Raw genomic sequence first — 24,027 nt, 5'->3', positions numbered from 1 at the left:
CCTTCCTTCTTCCCTCCTCTTCCATGTACATCTGTTAATCCCTCAACTGCCTCTGTCTACTAATGCGTTTACACACACACACACACACACACACACACACACACACACACACACACACACACACGAAGGACTGCTACGGCGGCGGACAGGGGCCTGAAACCTCATCAACGGTAAACATGTAGCAGTCCCCGCTCAAACGACGTGCTCCTTCCCCTCAGCGACACAGTCATGCTGTCCTTCCCTGACCATGACGCGGAGATCGCCATAGCAACAGACGCCTCCGACACTGGGACTGGTGCTGTCCTACAACAGTTCGTCGACAACGCCTGGAAGCCGATTTCCTTCTTCTCCCGTAAGCTCTCCAAGTCTGAAGCCAAGTACAGCGCTTACGACCGGGAACTTCTCGCCATCTTCAAGGCTGTCAAACGTTTCCGCTACTTCATTGAAGGCCGTCGTTTCCACATGTTCACCGACCACAAGTCCCTTACTACTAACTTCCTGAGGAACAAAGACTCTTATACACCACGTCCACTTTGCCACATGGACTACATCAACGCTCCAGCTGACGCCCTCTCCCGCAACACTTGATTACACCGCCATAGCCGCCGATCAGTCCGGCGACGCAGAGCTGGAGAAGCTTCTGGACAACCCGGCGCTTAAAGTGAAGAAAATCACACTCCCAGGCACCAAGGTCACTCTCTACGCTGACGTCTCCACGGCCACCATCCGTCCCTACCTGCCACAGCGACACCGCTACCAGGCCTTCCGTCAGCTTCACGACCTCTCTCATCCTGGCATTCGAGCCTCGCAGCGCTTGATGACGTCCCGCTTCATTTGGGAGGGAATTAGCAAAGACGTCAGACTATGGACCAAAACCTGCACTGACTGCCAAGCCTCCAAGGTGACGCGACACACACACTCTCCACCCGGCACCTTCACGCCCGTCACGGAGAGGTTCGACCATGTCCACATCGACCTTGTTGGTCCCCTGCCACCCTCCGCAGGCCACCGCTACATCCTCACCTGCGTGGATCGTTTCACACGCTGGCCTGAGGCCGCCCCCATCGCTGACATCACTACGGACGCCGTCGCCCACGCCTTCATCGCTACTTGGGTCTCCAGGTTCGGCGTCCCTCTCAGCCTCACCTCAGACCGCGGCGGCCAGTTCGAGGCTAACGTGTGGAACAAAGTTATGACCCTCCTCGGCATCCGCCGCTACAGAACGTCAAGCTATCACCCGCAGGCTAACGGCATGGTCGAGCGGTTCCATCGGCAGCTGAAGTCCTCCCTCATGGCCTCCACCCAACGCGACAACTGGTCCCTGGCTCTTCCCTTGGTCCTCCTCGGCATCAGGTCCTCCCTGAAGGAAGACCTGCACCACTCCTCGGCTGAACTAGTTTACGGCACCAACCTCCAGCTCCCAGGCGAACTTCTAGCGCCCACACCTGACACCGCCCCCTGCGGCGTCCAGGACTTCGCCGCCCGCCGCAAAGGTGCCATGAGGAGCCTTCAGCCGGTGCAGCCTCGCTCTACTCCGAAGAAGACCTTCGTCAACAAGGACCTTGACACTTGCACCCACGCCTTCGTGCGCGTGGATGCCGTCCGGCGGCCCCTGCAGCAGCCCTACCAAGGACCCTACCGTGTCCTGAGACGGACCAGAAAGACTGTCACGATCGACAAACATGGTTCTCAGGACGCGGTCTCCATAGACAGGGTCGAGCCGGCATATCTTTTGGCCCCGGACCAGGCGCCCCAACTCTCCGTCGCCGAAGCAACACCGTCTGTGTCGCATCATCCCCGCGCCAGGAAGATATCGTTCCTTCTTTGAAGTCACTGGGGTGGGGGGGGGGGGAGTATTTGTAGCAATCACCGCTTAAACTGCGTGCTCCTTCTCCTCAGTGACACCAAGAAAATGGAGTGCGGCAGCACAAACTACACATTTTGTTATTGTCGTCCGTTGTCTTATATTGCGTCTCAATTGTTTATCTATTGTTTCTCGTTTACCTTCTACTGTCTGTCCTTGTCCTGCTATACATTCCTTTTACACATTGTTCCACACACACACATCAACACTTATGTCATCCACACAGTACAACATCCACACAAACGTATACAAACACAAACACCTTTTATTTGTGTTTTGTTTGTGTCCACGACCTGTATGATGTTGTTCAAAGAAGATACGTCACCAGTCTAGCGTGAGCCGTGGTCAAGGGCCGACGGGCAGCTCCGCGCTCCCTCTGAACTGCCCGGCAAACTCTCTCGACCACGTGTTCTCGCGCGTTTGAAGATGAACTCAAAGAGTGACATAGTGTTTAACAGTGCGGGGAAGAGAGGAAGGGCCTCCTCTCCGTCAGCGTCCCCAGAGAAGGACTCGACACCGAAGAAGGCTCGCGACCACGTCCGTAACCTGCTCGACGACTGGAGCAGTGAGGAGTGGCCGCCTGAAGGCGCCGCTCGCCGTCTTCAGCACGACCCGATGGAGGGCAACGCCAGTGACTTAGGTTGTGACCCACTCAACCTGTCCATCGTCAGCGAGAACGAGGAGCAGCAGCAGCAGCAGGACGAGGACCAAGAATGGACGACCATCGCGAGAGGTCGAGCTCGCCACCAGCAACCCTCGAGGCCCAAATTCAAGCTGGGCAGCCTGGGGGACCACGACGGCGCCTACCAAGGCATCACCGCCCTCGAGAGGGAGCAACCGAGCCTGCGGATGGAGGTAAGGCCCAACCTTAAGGGCGAGTACGTCCTTACACCCAGGGACGAGTTGTCCGCGGCACTCCTCCGCCGCCTCGCCGAAGAGGGGAACAAGGTGCTCCTTCTCGACCCCAGCGAAAGGAGGCATAAGGTGGTGCTGGAGCGCTACCCTCTCGACCTCCCCCTCGATGCGGTGGAGGCTCACCCTCAAGTGGTCTCCGCCCAGCGCCTGTGCTCCCGGAGGGACAAGGAGCCCACAAGGCAGGCGCTGCTTGTGTTGGTGGGGCCGCCGCCCGCCAAGCTAGACCTCGGCTGCTGGGGCAAGTACCACCTGCGCCCTTACCAAGGTGAGCCTGTGAGGTGCTTCAAGTGTCAGCGCTACAACCATCTCGGGGCACGGTGTGGACACGCCGTCAGGTGAGGCGTGTGCAGCCAGCCCCACCCTACGGAGGAGTGTATCGCCCGCCACAAGGCCCACGAGGCGACCACCGCCAAGTGTCCCAACTGTGGGAAAAGTCATCACGCGTGGAACCCACGGTGCCCCGAGAGGCTCCGCAGGCTGCCCCGGCCACATCGGCGACAACAGCAGCAGCCCCAGGCGCTACCAAGGCGGCGACGACGGCGCCGCCCCAGGGCACCACGCGGCCAGCCCCGGCAATAGGCCTCCCAGCACCAGCAACAACGGCAGCAGCAGCCCCGCACGGACGCGCCACGAGGCCAGCCCCGGCAGCAGGCCGCCCAGCGCCGGCAGCAGCAGCAGCAGCCCCGCACGGACGCTCCACGAGACCAGCCCCTGCAGCAGGCCGCCCAGCCCCGGCAGCAGCAGCAGCAGCAGCCCCATCCGGATGCTCCACGTGGCCTGCAGCAGCAGTAGCAGAGGCACCAGCAGCCCCCACGTGCCCAGCCCCAGCAACAGCGGCGGCAAACTTCCTTACCTGCCCCGCCTCCAACCAGGTCAGCGTGGGGTCAACGGCAGATCCCCAGAGACGCCTACACCTCATCCCAGTCCTCATCAAGGCCGAAAGGAGGGATAAACCGGAAGGACGCAATGGTTCCCCCCTCCCACCATCACCAACCCGAGCAAGGAGGAGCAAGACCGCGTTTTCCACGCAGCAGCGCACAGGTCGGAGGCCCTGCCGGCTCCGCCCCCTCGACGACTGGCCCGCCACCAACAACGGCGGAGAGACGCGCCATGACCCCGAGCGACCCTCTCTCTCATGAGCCTGTCTCCCTCACCGAGGAGACACGCGCGGTGGTGAACGCTATCATGGCGCGTATGACGCAGCTGTTGGCGAAGCTCCTCGCCAGCCCTGGCCACGCCCCCGCCAGACAGGAGGATCTGGAAGCGCTCCTCCGCCAGGAGATGGTTACAGCCATCTCTGAGTGCGGCCTCCAGTCACCACACACCTCGAGGGACCCTTGCCTGCGCGCCCTCCACCCAGCTGACCCCTGCCACCACCAAGATGGAGAGTCGCTGGGCTAAGAACGCCGCCTATACGGGACCGCCTGCGGGTCCCCCTAAGCTCAGAGTCCTGCAGTGGAACGTGCAGGGTCTGCGTCCCAAGAAGCACCAGGTGCTGCAGGCCGTCTTCGAGGAGGACTTGGATGTAGTGCTCCTCCAGGAGACCCTAGCGCCTGCCGACTGCGAGTGGCGGGTGGCGGGCTACAGCCTCCACTCGCTCCACGCCACAGACGGCACTCGCGGCTGTGCGGCGCTGGTGAGGAGCGCCATCCCGCACACTAGAGTCGCCGCCCCAGTCCACTGCGGGGATGGCGTGGAGGTTCTGGCGTTGGAGCTGCACGTGGGAGACCTCCTGCTGCTTTTGTACAATATTTACAGGAGCCCAAGACACCAGCTGGAGGCAGGAGAGCTGCTCACCCTCGCCTCCCACACGAGCCTCCTGGTGGCGGGCGACCTGAACGCCAATCACCCCATGCTGCACTCTCCGTCCCGAGCCAACGAGACGGGCCGCCACCTGGCAGTCCTGGTCGAAGACATCCCTCAGGTCCGCCTTCTCAACACAGGGGAGGCCACCCACACCCGAGGGGGCAGGCTTGACCTCACGCTGGCGTCGAGAGACCTGGCGGCCGGCGCCACCTGGCAGGTGCACCCCACCCTCACCAGTGTTCACTTCGCCACCCTCACCACACTCCCACTCGCTCCGCCCGCTCCGCACCGCCCTCCTCCGCACTAGAACACCAAGAGAGCGGACTGGCCCAAGTTTCAGTCCTCCCTCGAGGAGTGGTGGGCCGCCTACCGGCCCCCGGCAGACCTCCGCCATCAGGAGAGGGACCTGACGGCGGCCATACAGAGGGCAGCCGACGCAGCCATCCCTAGGAGTGCTCCAAACCGCCGCCATCGACCTGACTGGTGGTTTTACATCGACGAGGTGCGGGAGCACAACCACCGCGTAAACGTCCACAGAAAGCTCTACAAGAGGCGCCCCAACCCCACCAACTTGAGACTCCTGCAGGACGTTGTGACCCGCGCGCGGCAGGTTGTTGTTGTTGTTGTTGTTATTATTATTACACACACACACACACACACACACATAGACACTAGTTAAAATATAAGTCACACACACACACACACACACACACTAGTTAGTCATTCATATTGATACAAGAATCAAAACATATTTCCAAACGAACATCATAACGAGAATTATTGTATGAGAGAGAGAGAGAGAGAGAGAGAGAGAGAGAGAGAGAGAGAGAGAGAGAGAGAGAGAGAGAGAAGCTATTTACGGATGACACTTGTCAGTCATTAGTCTCTAGGGATGAGGGGAGAGGGTCAAGGACTTGAGACTGTATAGAGTGCAGCCATTTCCTCCTTGTCTGGTATTTTGGTGGGCCCGTGAGGACTGGAGCCGATAAGAAGTTGTCCATTTTTTTTTTTTTTTTACAACAAAGGAGGCAGCTCAAGGGCACAAAAAAAGGAAACAATAATAAAAAAAATAAAGCCCGCTACTCGCTGCTCCTAAAAAAGAATCTAAAGAGGTGGCCGAAAGAGAAGTCAATTTCGGGAGGAGAGGTGTCCTGATACCCTTCTCTTGAAAGACTTCAAGTCGTAGGCAGGAGGAAATACAGATGAAGGAAGATTGTTCCAGAGTTTACCAGCGTGAGGGATGAAAGAGTGAAGATGCTGGTTAACTCTTGCATAAGGGGTTTGGACAGTATAGGGATGAGCATGAGTAGAGAGTCGTGTGCAGCGGGGCCGCGGGAGGGGGGGAGGCATGCAGTTAGCAAGTTCAGAAGAGCAGTCAGCGTGGAAATATCGATAGAAGATAGAAAGAGAGGCAACATCGCGACGGAACTTAAGAGGTAGAAGACTATCAGTAGGAGGAGGAGAGCTGATGAGACGAAGAGCCTTAGACTCCACTCTGTCCAGAAGAGCTGTGTGAGTGGAACCCCCCCACACGTGAGATGCATACTCCATACGAGGGCGGACAAGGCCCCTGTATATGGATAGCAAATGCGCGGGGGAGAAGAACTGGCGGAGACGATACAGAACGCCCAACCTCGAGGAAGCTGATTTAGCAAGAGAGATGATGTGAAGTTTCCAGTTGAGATTTTGAGTAAAGGATAGACCGAGCATGTTTAGTGTTGAAGATGGTGATAGCTGAGTGTTGTCGAAGAATAGGGGATAGATGTTCGGAAGATTTTGTCGAGTTGATAGGTGGAGAAATTGACTTTTTGAGGCATTGAAGGACACAAGGTTCCTTCTGCCAAAATCGGAAATCGGAAATGATAGCAAGGTCTGAGGTTAAGCGTTCTGCAGCCTCCAGTCTGGAGTCGTGTACTTCCTGTTGAGAGGGTCTTCTATTGAGAGAAGTTGAATAATGCAGAGTGGGGTCGTCGGCGTATGAGTGGACAGGACAGTTTGTTATGGCAAGAAGATCATTGATGAATAACAGGAAGAGAGTGGGTGATAGGACAGAGCCCTATGGAACACCACTGTTGATAGGTTTAGGGGAAGAACAGTGACCGTCTACCACCGCAGAGATAAAACGGCCGGAAAGGAAACTGGAGATAAAGGAACAGAGAGAGGGATAGAATCCGAAAGAGGGCAGTTTAGAAAGCATAGACTTGTGCCAGACTCTATCGAAGGCTTTCGATATGTCTAGCGCAACAGAGAAAGTTTCACCGAAACGGCTAAGAGAGGATGACCAAGAGTCAGTTAAGAGAGCAAGAAGATCGCCAGTAGAACGCCCCTTGCGGAACCCATACTGGCGATCAGATAGAAGGTTAGAAGTGGAAAGGTGCTTTTGAATCATCCGGTTAAGGATTGATTCAAAAGCTTTAGATAGACAGGAAAGTAAAGCTATAGGGCGCTAGTTTGAGGGATTGGAACAGTCACCCTTCTTAGGCACAGGCTGTACAAAGGCATACGTCCAACAGGAAGGAAAGGCAGATGTTGATAGGCAGAGACGAAAGAGTTTGACCAGGCAGGGTGTCAGCACGGAAGCACAGTTTTTAAGGACAATAGGAGGCACTCCATCAGGTCCATAAGCCTTCTGAGAGTTGAGGCCATAGAGGGCATAAAAAACATCATTTGGAAGAATCTTAATAACAGGCATAAAGGAGTCAGAGGGGGGATAAGTAGGAGGAATATGCCCAGAATCGTCCAAGGTGGAGTTCTTACAGAAAGTTTGAGCGAAGAGTTCAGCCTTAGAGACAGATGAGACGGCAGTGCTGCCGTCAGGGTTAAGGAGAGGAGGGAAAGAGGAAGAAGTGAAATTGGAGATATTTTTGGCTAGATGCCAGAAGTCACGGGAAGAATTAGAAGAAGCAAGGTGATGATATTTTCTATTGATAAAAGTAGTTTTGGTAAGTCAGAGAATAGATTTGGCACGATTCCGGGCTGAAATGTAAAGGTCATAGTTAGCGGGAGTTCGAAGGCTCTGGAACCTTTTGTGAGCTGCCTCTCTATCTTTAATAGCACGAGAACAAGCATGATTAAACCAAGGCTTTTTAGCCTGAGGAGTAGAGAAAGAACGTGGAATGTATGCCTCCATTCCAGAGACAATCACCTCTGAGATGCGCTGGGCACACACAGAGGGGTCTCTCTCCTGGAAGCAGTAATCATTCCACGAGAAATCGGAAAAGTACATCCTCAGGTCGTCCCACCGAGCTGAAGCAAAATGACAGAAGCATCACCTCTTCGGTGGGTCCAGAGGATGTACAGAAGCGATAGGACAGGAAACAGAAATAAGGTTATGATCGGAGGAGCCCAACGGAGAGAACAGTTTGACAGAGTAAGCAGAAGGATTAGAGGTAAGGAAGAGGTCTAGAATGTTGGGCCTGTCTCCAAGACGGTCGGGAATACGTGCAGGGTGCTGAACCAACTGCTCTAGGTCGTTGAGGAGAACAAAGTTGTAGGCTTGTTCACCAGGCTGGTCAGTGAAAGAGGATGAAAGCCAAAGCTGGTGGTGAACATTGAAATCTCCCATGATGGAGATTTCAGCGAAGGGAGAGTGAGTCAAGATGTGCTCCACTTTAGAATTCAAATAGTCAAAGAATTTTACATAGTTAGTAGAGTTAAGTGAGAGATAAACAGCACAGATGTATTTAGTAATAGAATGACAATGAAGTCTTAGCCAGATGGTGGAAAATTCAGAAGAGTCAAGGTCGTGGACACGAGAGCAAGTGATGTCGCTGCGCACGTAGGCGCAACATCCAGCTTTGGATTGAAATTTAGGATAGAGATAGTAGGAGGGAACAGAGTAGAGGCTGCTGTCAGCAGCCTCAGAAGCCTGTGTTTCGGTGAGGAAGAGAAGGTGAGGTTTAGAGGAGGAGAGATGGTGTTCCACAGAATGAAAATTAGAACGAAGACCATGAATGTTGCAGAAATTGATATTGAGGAGGTGCGAGGAGTTATCAGTACACCTCCCAAGTCGGCAGCCAGAAGGGGAGTCCTCCCTAGGGGACGTTATGGTCCCCCCCCCAGGCGGGGACTCCGAGGCAGTGTTGTTTTTCGCCATTTTGAATTTTGAATTTTGGGAAAAGGTGTGTGTGTTGTGTGAAGGTAGTGTGGTGTAGAAAGAAAGAGGAACTGTCTTTAGAGAGCATGCTGAACTGCTCTCTGGTGTTGATGAGACAAAAGGGTAACGGTTAGTGAGGACATGGGAAGGGTCTTTGAAGGGCTTCAGCACCCTCCTCGCTTCCCATATATCCTCACCGGGAGTAGCTCACGCCCGTTCGGTAGGTGTCTTCCTACCTCCTCCGGTTAAGCCGCTTCTTCGCCTCCCCGGTCACTCCCAAAACAAAGAGGGGGATAGGGGGCCCTTCCTCCTTAGAGATGCACGGGTCCGGATGGCTTTGCCCTGCACCTATCACTGACAACTGGGTTCGCCGATGCGAATGCATCAAGGAAGCCTGCCGCGCGGTTTGGGCCCCAGTAAGACTGGATCGGGGTCAAGGCTTGACCTTTTCTTTTTCTTTTGTTTTTGGCAAATTTTGTGGGGGAGGGATTCCAAGCCCCTCCCTAACCAGCCTAAATCAGGAGCTGGACTGACTGCTAGCCGCAGGCAGGGTCCATGGCAGGGACACAGGACCCCTGAGAGGTTATATTCCACGGCCACACAAAGAGAGAAGCATGAACAGGAAGGAGAAAAAAAAAAAGAGAGAGAGAGAGAGAAAACAGCTCGGGGAGATTTAAGAAGCTGTGCACTCCTCATCCAGGTAGACCTGCCACTACCTAGCAATAATGATGACAATAATTGTAGTAATAATAATAATAATAATAATAATAATAATAATAATAATAATAATAATAATAATAATGATAATAATGATAACAATAATTATAATAATAATAACAATAATAATAATAATAATAATAATTACATATGGTAATAATAATAATAATAATAATAATAATAATAATAATAATAATAATAATAATAATAATTATAATAATAATAATGATAATAATACCGTTTCTTTTTCATCCACTAGATATTCATTTACCGTATGATGAAACCTGGCTGCGGAAACGATATCGTAGCCTCGCCCACCTCGCCTCTACATTATAAGCTTGGTGTCGTGAGTCTCACAAGGCAATCGTATCTTGTACTTTGTCTCAGCCTCCACAGCTCTAACTCTCACTTCTTGTCTCGTACAAAATTTCAAACTGCCAATCCAAAAATGCATGGTTGCCCTTTAGTAACAAAATATTTCTTAGCTGCATGTTCAGTCTTTTCTAAAAGCGGAATAACACTTTGTTTAAACATTTTACTCACTCCTATATAGGTATACCTTTCCCTTGACTTCCGCGCCTTATAGTAACATGAGGGTTCGCCTGGCGCGGCATCCCTGTGCTTACCTGAAGAGCACGTTGTTGTTCCAGCAGTCCCCGTGGCAGATCACCTCGAAGGGAGCCTCTCTCTTGATCACGCTGATAAAGAATTCAGTGACCCTGTCCTTCACCTCCGCCACCCAGGGATCCCCTCCGCCATGGCTCTTGTATCGCTGTAGAACGGCCTCCGCCATATCGAGGCCAGGTTTGCACATCTTACCAAGAATATCTACGTCGTCGTCTTCTGATGTGTTATGCCAGTCCTTCCTCAGAAAAGGGAACCTATCCACTAGGTCCGTGTCGGGTGTCCGTGCCTGCAGCAACAGCGACGCGGCATGCAGGCGGGCAAGCGCCTTCACGATGAGGGTCGTATGGATCGAGTCCAGCCCTTTCTTGCGGTCGTACATCTGGAAGCCTTTGTCCCTGAGGTCCTCCATGAAGATCACTTCGTTGTCACTCTCCAGGTCTGAGTAGTGGCACTTGGGGAAGTTCAGTGGAGTCAGATCCAGGCGTCGTAACTCATCGTTCATGGCCGGAAGGATTTTACAGTAAAACTCAGTCTCTTTGTCGAAAAATGTTCGCGTGAGCCCATTCAATGAATCTATAAAACCCATCTTGGGATTGATCTTCACAACATAGGACGTAGTGTTCTCCTCGCCCTCCAATACGTAAACAACACTCAGGGAGGTGACCATAGTGGCGTAATTATCGCCTTTCTCTGTGAAGTCCACCACGGCCCATGAGGAGAGGCGGGCCTTACTGCCTTGGTCTGCTCGCAGCGCGCGCTGCACCTGTTCATCCGTCAGAACCTTGCTCACGTCGATTGCAAAATTCGTATTTGGTGATTGATTTGGTGATGACACTGAAAAGAAGCGAACCCTCTATTAATTGTTTACAATTAATCATATATCAATTATATTAAAACTTAAATGTGACGGCCACAAACACCACAAACAAGGCCAGATTCACTGGTCAACACAATTTCATGAAGTCGGCCAACTAGAAAAACAATACTAATGTTATCTCTGTTATCAAAGCAAATAGTCTCATGTTAAGATTAGTTTTGAAGGTGGTAAGATTAGTTTTGAAGGTGGTTCACAGAAGGAAGAATGCTTAATATACAATATAAGGCGTCCCTTTGGACAAATAAGTTTAATGCCGAGGAGGAACCTTCCGAAGCGATCGCGTTTGCGCCTCCCTTTCAGCGGTCTTGGGCTTGTAGGAAGAATATAAGGAGAGGCATGACGTCACAGAAGTGAAGCCGGCTTGGCCTTGGCTCCGCCCCATCCCCGCCGCGGCCCTCACTTCCACCCAAAACATTGGCCGGCTGGCCGGACGCGCGACACCCACGCGGCACGCACCTCAACATTTTGCCTTCATGCCGGCTTGCTCTGCCTTTGGTTGCTCCCACAGAGGCGGGGATGGCAGCATAACGTTTCATCGGTAAGACAAAATGATATTTGTTGTGAAACTTTATATAGGAGACGAGAAAACTGAGCTTGAAAAAGAGCGACACAAAAGAATGCGAATGATTCCTTGGTGAAAATTTCAAGGAAATCATCTGTAATTTATCTCCCATGGCTTTTACACACAAACAGGTCACATTACTGGAATGTAGAGGTCTTTGGGTACTATCAGAAGTACAATGAACACAGTTATTTTGCAAAACATGTAACATTAGAGTGTAAACCTGGGCAAGTTACCGAGTCGATTCAACCCACGGGCACTCGTTTGAAAACAACGTTAATTCTCATTCTCTCATTCTTATTCTCTAATTCTGATCATCTCTCTCTCTCTCTCTCTCTCTCTCTCTCTCTCTCTCTCTCTCTCTCTCTCAATATCATTCTCACCACCTCTCTCTCATTCTCATTCTCTCTTTCTCTCATTCTCATTCTCTTTCTCATTCTCATTCTCATTTTCATTTTCTCTCATTCTCATTCTCTCATTTTTATTCTCTCTCATTCTCATTATCTCTTATTCTCATTCTTATTCTCTCATTCTCATTCTCTCTCGCTCATAACCTCTCTCATTCTCATTCGATCTCTCATTCTCAGTCTTATTATCATTATCATTCTCTCTCTCTCTCTCTCTCTCTCCCCTACAGGAGTTATCTTCTATTATTTATTCCACTCTTGTAAGTCTTTTTTCATCTCTGGTGATCAAGGCATCTCTACCACTCCACAACCATTTATCTCCCTAAAAACATGTATCCAACCCCTCTCAGTAATTGTGGCCCTCGCCGTCGGCTGCGCAGGCCTGGTGTAGGCCTGTAGGTGGCTTGTGACTCCTTCCTTCCTTCTACGCCTGTCCCCGGAGTTGATGGTGAGTTCTCTTGGCTTGGAGCTCGTGCAGGAGAACGAGGTAGCGAAAGGCTCTGGCGCGATGGGAAACTGCTGCCGCCAATTATGTAACGGTGTACCGGGGGGACGTTGAAGGGTGTTGATTAAGACTCGGCTTCCTTTAAGGCGAATATATATTCTTAAGCAGCTGGCGGTTGACTGTGTCAAAAGTCTAAAGGACGCGCAATGGCTCTCCGGGGGCGGTATGCAGAAACAACAGGTGAAGACAGTCTTAGAGTTGCTTTTTTACTTATTTCATATTTCAGAGAAGAACCGCCGTTCTGCCCTTCCCTTGACCTTCAAACCGGGCGGAAAGTTGGTTGACTTCGTCTCAGAGTTAGAAGTCAAGGTTCAAGAACACACTCACCATCAACCCCTCGCCACAACCGCAGCATTGCAGGCTCAAAGTAAGGCATCTCTCACCTGTAGTTTTTGCAAACAATCAGGACATTCTGAACATTCTTGCTTCGCGAAACGTAGGGAATCAACACACTCAAGACAGGGCTCTGATAGGAGATCAGGAGGTTACAGGGGTGGGCATCATTCATCACACAGGAACCCTAGGCCAAACCATCAGCGGAAGACTGCCTTTGATTCAGATAGTTTTCATGATTCAGACAGTTGTTATGCAATACAAAAAGCCAAGGAGGAACAGAAGAACAAGTCCTCGGCGGACAGTAAACCACACTCCTCCTCTTCTCAGAATAAAAAGGCATGACTACGTGACAGCCACAAGGCGTACATCCAAGTATCCCATAAGGACGATACTAATTGGGAGCAACTTGACTCCGTCATTGCCGCCTTGGGACGGACAAGCATAATTACCCTCCCTTGCAAGGTGGGAAAAATTTCACTCACCTTAGCGGTAGACACAGGTGCGACAGTCAATGTAATCTCAGACTCCGCTTACAGGTCACTGACACGACAGGCGAGAGGGGAAAATTGGCCGCTCCAAGAGAACGACCTGAATGTGGTAGGCGTGACAGGCACCACTTTGGGAATCCTTGGGCGAGTACCACTAACAGTCAGCTTACATGAAAAGGTATGTCCTTTTCGGGATTTCTTTTATGTATCTAGCAGGTTTGCTTTACCTGTAGATGGGATCTTAGGATTAAACGCCATGAAAGACCTGCACATAACCATAAACCCTGAAACCAACGCGATCGTGTATCAAGGACGACGCATACAGGGGATGGTAAATCCATCGCCTATGTCACCTGTCATCCCGCCCTCAGAGGGGGAAATTGACCAACCCACCACAGACTCAGGGTCTGCCACCGCCCAAGTGTCACCTCTTACGGTCAAACCACACGAAAACATTACAGACTTGTGGCGGACAGTAACGGCAGTCGTAGAAGGTCCTCAAATAGTTCCGGATCGTGCTGCAAAACTTGTTAAAATCCGGTTACCTAACGCCCCTCCAACGGGCAGTGATGTGTGTATCGACGGAGCACCACACATACACCGGGTGACGGTGGAGGTAACTCTTGCGACAGTCAAGGAGGGATGTATCGCAGAGTCATTGGTAATAAACACGTCAGGATCCCCTGTATCCTTAAAACACGGTGTTAGATTATGCCAGTGTCTAGTGTATGAGAAAAATGTAGCCCCGGAACCAGCTGAATACCCTTCAGCCCATGTCTCAGGCATAACCTCGGCGTGTCAGGATTCTCACAAACAAGACACAGCTAATTTAGAGGCGTTCCTAAAAGTTGCACACTATTCCCAAATTAAGCCAACCTTAGTCCAGCTACTGGAACATTATAGGGGGGCGCTTGCTCTACCAGGCGAGCCGCTTGGAGTTACGCAGTGTGCTGAACACCACATTAAGTTAAAACTCAATACAAATCCTGTATATATCAATGCGTACAAGCTCCCCCACAGTCAGAGGGAAGTTGTGCAGCAACTTATATCTGATATGTTAGAACAAGGTGTCATCAGAGAATCGAATTCCCCGTGGAATTCACCCTTGTTTCTGGTTCCAAAGAAAGACGATTCTTATCGTCCTGTGATTGATTTCCGGCGTGTCAACACCGCGACCGTGGATGATCATTTTCCGCTTCCCGTTCTTAGAGATCTTCTGATGTGTCTCGGTAGAGGAAATAAAGTCTTTACGAGTCTTGATCTGGTCAGTGGCTACTGGCAACTGCCCATGGCCCCCGAGTCACGTGAAATAACGGCTCTCAGCACGCCTCATGGCCACTATGAGTGGACGAGGATGCCGTTCGGGCTCAAAGGAGCTCCCTTGACCTTCCAAAGGACAATGAACAGTATTTTTGGTGACTTGCTGGGCAACTCTGTCTATGTGTATTTAGACGACATCATCATAGCAAGTAAAGACGTGCATGCACACATGGAAACACTAAAAGCAGTCCTACACAGGCTTCAAGAGGTCGGATTAAAGCTCAAAATCACCAAATGTGAATTTTTAAAGCCTCGGATCAAGTTCTTGGGGCATGTCGTGGACGAATTCGGCATCCACACAGTGGAATACAAAATAAAAGCTATTGCCGAGTTCCCTCAGCCAACGTCTGCGGACAAGGTACGGTCTTTCTTGGGAGTCGCAGGTTATTACAGGCCTTTCATAAAGGACTTCGCAGCACGCGCGAGTCCCCTAACCCATCTACTAAAGAAAGACGTACCATTTCAGTGGCTCCCAGCTCAACAAACGAGCTTTGAGAATTTAAAGAAAGTGCTTACACAGGCTCCTGTCCTTGTCTTTCCGGATTTCAAGGACCCCTTTCAGCTTTGTACCGACGCTTCGTCTAGTGGACTAGGAGCCGCTCTTATGCAAACAGATAAGTCCGACAAAAAGCATGTAATAGCGTTCGCCAGTCGAGTACTAACAGCTCCGGAAAAGAACTATTCTGTTACCCACCTAGAGGCTCTTGCCATTGTGTGGGCTCTGAAGCATTTTCGAAACATAGTGATGGGGTACAGAATTGTGGTGTATACGGACCACGCGGCCATAACTGATCTTTTCAAGGGAAAAAAACTACACGGTCGTCTGGCAAGATGGTTCTTAACGATCCAAGCATACAATCCGGAGATAAAATATATCACCGGGAAAACAAATGTGGTCGCAGATGCCTTATCTCGGAATATTCCGATAGGCGCGATTACCACCCCAGAGGTCATCCACAACTTCACTTCACCTGAGCTACACACTGCTCAGCGAGCCCACCCGGTGTGGAAGAGGTTAAGCCCCAAATACACTGCCGAATTTTGGCCACGAACTTGACGCCGAATCAGTTCGTGAAAAAATTCGGCGACCGGTTCGCCGACATGACCAAGATTCTTACAGTTCGTGACCATTCGGCGACATGTCGGCGAATGCTCAAGACAATTCGGGGACAGTTCGGAGACATGTCGCCGACTATTCGGCGTCCATGTCGCCGAGCTCAAAATCTGAAATTTTAACGGTTTTTTTTGTCGCGGAATAACTGGCGACAAGTCTCCGAATTGTCTTCGCATGTCCCCGAAGTGTCGGCGACATATCGGGGACAATTCTCCGACAGTGCCAAGATTTCTGACAGTTGATCATCTGATGCCCATGTGGCATATAAAAGCACGGGAATCCGCGCCTACCTCATGGACTACTACAACACCCGGGGAGCAATGGCCTGACAGGACAGAATTGTGGGCGAGTAAATACCATGTGTGGTAATATGTGTGGTAATATGTATGATAGTATGTGTAATGAAATGTATAAATTTGACTTGTTTTTTTTTTTGCTCTCCTATAAATATTTTAGAATGAATGAATGTTTACGTAATATCAGTAAACAAACCAGTAACTGAAGGAAGAAATAAATCTAAATAACCGAAAATGAAACAAAGGTTAAATAATGGCAGAATAAATAAAGTAATAAATAGTAAATTAGTTATGAAATAAATGAAAATGTTAGTTCCATACCTATTTTATATATTCATGATTCTTCTTGTTTTTCATATTTTCTTGTTTACTATTTATTATTATAGTATTATTTTATTCCGTATATATATATATATATATATATATATATATATATATATATATATATATATATATATATATATATATAGAGAGAGAGAGAGAGAGAGAGAGAGAGAGAGAGAGAGAGAGAGAGAGAGAGAATATATATATATATATATATATATATATATATATATATATATATATATATATATATATATATAGAGAGAGAGAGAGAGAGAGAGAGAGAGAGAGAGAGAGAGAGAGAGAGAGAGAGAGAGAGAGAGAGAGAGAGAGAGAGAGAGAGAGAGAGAGAGAGAGAGAGATGGACAGATAGATAAAGATAGATAGATAGATAGATATAGATAGATAGACAGACCCCGTGTACACTCCCACAGCGACCCGTTTGCCGTGTCGTGATTAATTCGCCGAATATTCGGGGACATGTCCTCGAATAGTCTTGGCCATTCGGCGACATGTGGGAGACATGTCCCCGAATAGTCGGCGACATGTCGGCGACAAATCTGCCAATAAAATTTAAATTTCAATTGTCAAAATTCGGCGACAATTCGCCGAACACCGCGAATCGGACGCCGAACTGTCTGCGACATGTCGGCGACATTTCGGCGACAATTCGGCGTCCATTTTGCATTCGTGCACATTCGGCGAACGGCCGCGAATTTTTCATGCAACATGAAACTTTCGTGGCGGTCGTGACCAACTGTCAAAAGTCGTGTGGTGGACGCAGACATGTCCCCGAACGGCCAAGAACAGGCAAGAAAGATGCCGAACTTGTTCGCGACACAGGATGACTTGCATATTCGCGCACATTCGTGAGCACAAATTCGGCAGTGTATTTGGGGCTTTAATTTACGCACTAGAGTCGGGAGACGAAACAAACCTTCCTGAATTGCCAGTTCCCTTTTCACAATTCTTCCTATCAGAGGACAACCTCCTTTGTCGGTCATGGCCAACCAAGCCTGTACCTACAGAACAACTGGTCATCCCAGACAAATACGTCCCCGTGACGCTTAAGCTGGTCCATGACACACCCATTGCGGGTCACCCAGGAAGAGACAAGACACTATCTGTCACCAGACGAAAATACTACTGGCCCACATTACGGGTTGATGTAGAAAAAATATGTCGCACATTGCGTCGTTTGTGCTAAGCACAAGGGGTCCGTAAAAGGGCCAGCACCGATGTTACAATACCCAGTACCAGAGGCGCCATGGGATGTTGTAAATACAGACTTATTACAGCTCCCCCAGAGCCAACATGGTTCGCGCTACTTGTTGGTGTGCGTCGACCAGTTCTCTAGGTTTCTAGTTCTAGCGCCTCTCAAGAACAAGACAGTCACACGCGTGGCCCATGCCCTCGTGACTCACGTGTTGTGTCCACATTCGTCTCCTCGAATTCTTTTGAGTGACAATGGCACCGAGTTTAGGAACACAGTATTGAGCGAAATATGCGCTCAGTTTAACATCACGCAATCCTTCATCACAGCTTACCACCCAGCTGCTAATGGGTTGGCAGAGAGGGCTAATAAGAAAATCTTACAGGTCCTCAGGCCTATCGTGAACGATCTCCACGATAACTGGGAGGATTGGCTATCGCAAATAGCCGCTTCCATAAATACGTCGGTAAACGACTCTACGGGGAAGTCTCCCTACTACATCTTATATGGGGTGGAGAAACGTTTTCCGTACGACTTCCTAACAAAACCACAACAACCTTTCTACAACACTGATAGGTACACACAACAGCAGATGCATATGTTTTCCAAGATACACTCAGAGGCTAGGAGTACGTTAAAAGCTACGAAGGTTGAAATTATGTCAAAACAACACAAACAGGCCGTCCCGGTGAAATTAAAAGAGGGTGACATAGTCACGATTAAGCAAGCGGATAGGAGTTCGAAACTGGGGGCTAAATTTGTGGGTCCTTACCGAGTTGTTCGGAATGTCAGGAGAAATCGGTTCGAGGTTCTAGAGTCAAATAATGGAGTCAGTCTAGAAGTTCACAGTGATCGTCTGAAAGTAATTCCCTCACCTTTGGACCTTGATATTGGTAATTCCCCCTCAGAGTCAAATGTTCAACAAGATCATACCCCCACCCATAGCTATAACTTGAGACCACGGGTTTAAATACTTCATTCCCGCCACTTTCAGATCATGATGTTGCGTTTTCTGATCATCTTGTTGTACCTCGGCTCCCTGCTTGCAACGACACCCATCCACCTGAACCCTGGCGCCCTCACGGCACACATAGGAGAGGTTTTCCTCATAGAAGATGTGCTCCTCGTAAAATATCCATATACTTCCTTGACCAACACCACAGACACAATCAGGATAGTCTCAGAAAAACTACTCGGCATGGCAGACGCCATACGGGCTACCAAGACTAGGGAATCAAAGGCACCTTCTAGTACCAACTCTCTGAATCTTTTTCAACTCCTGGAGGATAGGATTCTGTTCTTACGGGGAAAAGTTGATGAGGTAGACATGGATTATAGTTTTCACTCAGTTCACTCTCGGGTAAAGAGGGGGTTGCTCAACATCGTTGGGTCCGCCTCAAAGTTCCTCTTCGGTACGGCAACCGACGAGGACGTGCGCGATTTGCGGGACCACTACGCTCATGTACTTTCCTTTGTTGCCCGAAATCGCAGGGTGATCAACGCCAATTGTAGAAAACTTGCGCGATTGCATACTCACATTGAGGAACTGCTAGAGCAAACAAATAAGATGGTAGAAGTTATCAACATAGTTGTCAAGCAGATCGACCAGGTGAATCAGCTTCTCCTTCTAGATCAGGCCTTGCATGTATTGGAAAACGTCATTAACTCTGTCGCAACGGCAAATCAGCAGGTTATTAGCAACATGGTTGATGCAGCGCACGGTAGAGTCACACCTGCCTTGTTCCCTCTACACGATTGGAGAACGACTGTCCATATCGGGTATCAAAATTATAGTCTCAAGCCTTTATTCAACCCAGACATGAGTCAATCTTCTGGACAGAGTGGAGGCTAAGGCTCTTCGTCTCATCAGCTCTCCTCCTCATACTGATAGTCTTCTACCTCTTAAATTCCGCCGCAATGTTGCCTCTCTTTCTATCTTATATCAATATTTCCACGCTGACTGCTCTTCTGAACTTGCTAACTGCATGCCTCCCCCCCTCCCGCGGCCCCGCTGCACTCGACTTTCTACTCATGCTCATCCCTATACTGTCCAAACCCCTGCTGCAAGAGTTAACCAGCATCTTTACTCTTTCATCCCTCACGCTGGTAAACTCTGGAACAATCTTCCTTCATCTGTATTTCCTCCTGCCTATGACTTGAACTCTTTCAAGAGGAGGGTATCAGGACACCTCTCCTCCCGTATTTGATCTTCCTTTCGGCCACCTCTTTTGCTTCTTTTTTAGGAGCAGCGAGTAGCGGGCTTTTTTTTATTATTGTTTTCTTTTTTTGTGTGCCCTTGAGCTGCCTCCTTTGTTGTAAAAAAAAAAAAATCTATTTATCTATCTATCACGTCAAGATTTACACCAAAGGAGACAAAGAAATGACTATAAGTAGGATAATATACATTTATTGGTTTGCTTTCCGATCAAAGTATGAATTCTAGACTGACGAGTCAGTATTGAGGTGGGTACGCGAGGAACTATAAAAAAAATAGTCCTTTGATAGAGAGAGCCCCGACAACCTAGGATTTGGACGTCATTATTGGCCCTGTTTTCGCCGCGCTTTTCAAACGCTAGCACACGCTCTCTTTTGTATTGCTGTTTCACAGCCATACGAGTCGTCCACTGAAACTGAGCACACTTGTGTCAGACCTGCACACCTTCCCCTAACAGCCAGCAGGGAGCCAGCAGCCAGCGAGCTCTGGGAAAATAAATAAGAGACAGTTTGTGTCTATATCAACAGGTATCGCCAACCCACCATTACGCCCTTATGCTTTACCATCATTTGGTCACCATCCGTTGTAATGTGCCATAAGGTGACAGGGGATTATTATTAGCCTTACGATCAGCCACTGTCTCAGTATAGGCACTCAGTAACCCACGTAGCCTGTGATATAGGCGTGTCACGGCGAGCTGCTGACGACCTTGAGAGGCGGCAGGCTCAGAGGGTACTGAGAGACTTCAAACAAGTCTGGGTGCTTCTCTTTGAGTGTTGCTGCTGTGATGGATGGATTTAACAATACTTATCGCTGTAAAACATTATCGGCAGCAGTTGGGGAAGTCTCTCTATTACCTACATATCCCTTCATCGCCTGACCCTTGCCTGCACGGAGGGACGCTGCCTCCTGAACGTCATGAGCCTTGGTATACTTGTCATGGGCCACGTGGCTGACACACTACCCAAGCTCCATCAATGCAAAGGCATTTTGCTTCCTCTCCGTTACCTGCTTGCAGTAAATTTTAGCATATGGAGAGAAAATTAGGGTAAAATAATTATCTGGGGGTGGAGGGGGTCTGATTCTATTACTCGCCGTGCTGCTCTCTTTTTTGTGTTAACACACACACACACACACACACACACACACACACACACACACACACATGGCCCGGTAGCTCAGTGGATAGAGCGTCTGCCTCACAACCAGAGGGACCGGGGTTCGATTCCCCGGCCGGGTGAAGAAAGTTGGGTTTATCTTCTTTCACGTGTAGCCCCTGTTCACCTAGCAGTGAGTAGGTACGCGACGTAAGGCAAGGAGTTGTGACCTCGTTGTCGCGGTGTGTTGTGTGTGAGTGGTCTCAGTCCTACCCAAAGATCGGTACTATGAGCTCTGTGCTCTTCCGTAGGGGAACGACTGGCTGTCTCGAGAGAGACCCGCAACAGACCAAGAGGTGAGGTGAATTACACACACACACACACACACACACACACACACACACTCAAAGTAGGATGTAGTTACTGCAATAAATGTTCTGTGCGATTTCAAGGTATTGTGAAGATAAGTCATCAATGATTATAGTTCAATAACATTTAATTTAATGTGAATACTTAGTGTTGATTAAAAAAATAATGCAGTAAAATGCTTTCATTTTGATTGAGGGTAAAAATATCTAGGTTTAAAGAATATTGTAGGAAAATGTCTTCAACATATTATAATGACATTGGTACCCATGAAAATTAACACTGTGCAACCTTCTACATTAGGCTATTAAATAAAGATGGACTTAACCCAACCTAGAGGAGTTTCTAGCTGAAGACCCTTCACGTACATGAGCAAATAGTAATCTAACCTATCACCGCTGAAATATTTCCCCGCATTTCAAAATCTCAGAAACGAGTAATAATAATGGAAACGGTTACCAGAGTGATGATAAGTGTGGTGAAATAACTAGTCCCTTTATATTAGTGGTCCTTATAAACTGTGTTTACCTTTGGGGTCCCTTCTTTGCGTGTCCCGCAGAACAGCTGAGGACTCACCAGCTGAGGGTACGTTGCTTGTGTCTCCTTATATAATTATGTTGTCTTTTGTTATGTGTTTGTTCGTGATTTGTTTAGTGTATGTTTCTTGCTTATCCTGTCAGTCCATAAGAAGTGTGATGTACATACCTTCTTAGTTAGTACATAGCGTTTATTTATGTTTGTGTCCGTGTCCCACTATGTGTGTTTTGTTGTTGCAGTGTACAACTGCAGTGGAATTGATTGAGCAAGTTTCTCACCCCCTGAATCATCTTTGTCATCCTCCTCTGTACAGATTCTAACATCTTGATATCCATTCTATAATAGGGGGACCAGAACTGAACTGCATAATCGAGATGAGGTCGAACTAGTGCTAAGTAAAGTTTGAGGATGACTTCAGCGCTCCTATTGCTCACGCTCCTTGAGATGAAACCAAGTACTCTGCCCGATTTTTAGCCTGAATACATTGAGCCCTAGGACGGAGGTCAGCGCTCACTAGGACTCCTAAGTCTCTCTCACACCCAGACCTGCTTAGAGGAGTGTCATTTAAGGAGTAATTGTGTAAGGGGTTATTCCTACCTACACTCAAAATGCTACACTTCCCGACATTGAATTCCATCTGCCACTTCCACGCCCAATCATATAGTCTGTCAAGCTCATCCTGGAGAACGGTAGCGTCGCTGTCTGATTGGATTACTCTACCGATCTTGGTATCATCTGCAAACTTACTGACATCGCTACTAATTCCTGTGTCCAAGTCATTGATGTAAATAATAAAAAGCAGAGGACCCAGCACCGACCCTTATGGGACTCCACTCGTAACACTGCCCCAGTCAGATTTCCTACCATTGATTTGCACTCTCTGCTTCCTACCACTAAGCCACGCCCTGATTCAGTTCAAAACATTCCCATCTACGCCGTGAGCCTGTAATTTTAGTAATAGCCGGTGATGAGGGACTTTGTCGAACGCTTTACTGAAATCTAGATATAATATGTCATAGTTTTCATCTCTGTCAACCGCCTCGATTACTTTAGTGTAGAAGGACAACAGGTTAGTAAGGCAAGACCTACCCTTTGTGAACCCATGTTGTGAATCATGAATTAAATTATGCTCTTCTAGATGGTCCCGAATGCTCCAGGCTATAATTGACTCCAACATCTTTCCTACAACTGATGTTAAGCTAATTGGGCGATAATTTGAGGTGGCTGACTTGTCTCCCTTTTTGAAAATCGGCGTCACATTAGCTACTTTCCATTGATTGGGCACATACCCAGAATTTACCGACATCTTAAAGATATCGGCAAGAGGGCCACAAAGGACTTCCTTGCACTCTTTCAGAACCCTTGGGAATACTTCGTCTGGGCCTGGCGATTTGTTTTTCTTCAACCTACCAATCTCATCCTGGACTACTTGCCTAGTGATGATCACATCCCTCAACTTGTGGTTCTCGTCACCCTCATATATCTGAACTCTCTCCGGAATGGTCGTTAGATTTTCCTGCGTGAAAACTGAGAGGAAATTAATAGTTATTCATCATTTGACTCATATCTTCTCCATTCTCAACGAGCTCGCCCGTGTTTACCTTTGGGGTCCCTTCTTTGCGTGTCCCGCAGAACAGCTGAGGACTCACCAGCTGAAGGTACGTTGCTTGTGTCTCCTTATATATGTTGTCTTTTGTTATGTGTTTGTTCGTGATTTGTTTAGTGTATGTTTCTTGCTTATCCTGTCAGTCCATAAGAAGTGTGATGTACATACCTTCTTAGTTAGTACATAGTGTTTATTTATGTTTGTGTCCGTGTCCCACTATGTGTGTTTTATTGTTGCAGTGTGCAACTGCAGTGGAATTGATTGAACAATAAAACCATAGTTCTGTGTACACTTGGTTTACATCAATAAGCAAATACAATCTAAACAAATAATGTGTTAACTTTTAGAGTGAGTTGGATGTGATTCTAGAGTTTTACCAAGAAAGGTATGGCTCACCAAAAGCTAGCTCCTGTTCATTAAACTCTTGTAACACGTCCAGTCTATTAGACTGTGGCCTTGATGAGACTGTGAAATATCCATTGTGAGTCTGTAATAACAGCTAGAGCCCTGTGGGAGAGATCAGACCGAATAATTTTGGCCATAAGGGCCACAGCTTCCCTCATCAGCTTCGATGTCTAGACCTGAGGTGAACGATTGCTTCGTCCTTGTAGCTGTGCCTCTCTCACAGTGATTTCCATAGACAGTACAAAGGGAGGGCGGTTATGACAGCAAGACACACACAATGGCAGTGTGTGTGTCTTGCTGTCATAACCGATGGTTTCCTCCCAAGACGACTGAC

The 24,027-nt window shown here is 48.8% G+C and overlaps 1 protein-coding gene across 1 annotated transcript; it reads right to left on the bottom strand.

Moving 5' to 3' along the window:
- Window positions 1-10,020: 10,020 nt before the first annotated feature.
- On the bottom strand, window positions 10,021-10,527 carry LOC126991964 (uncharacterized). The gene has a single exon (XM_050850627.1). The coding sequence runs from the start codon at window positions 10,525-10,527 to the stop codon at window positions 10,021-10,023; it is 507 nt and encodes a 168-aa protein (XP_050706584.1).
- Between the last annotated feature and the right edge of the window lie 13,500 nt (window positions 10,528-24,027).

This window comes from Eriocheir sinensis, unplaced genomic scaffold, assembly GCF_024679095.1.
Source record: "Eriocheir sinensis breed Jianghai 21 unplaced genomic scaffold, ASM2467909v1 Scaffold375, whole genome shotgun sequence".
Classification (NCBI taxonomy): Eukaryota; Metazoa; Arthropoda; class Malacostraca; order Decapoda; family Varunidae; genus Eriocheir; species Eriocheir sinensis.
This window is presented reverse-complemented; position numbering and strand designations above follow the sequence as displayed.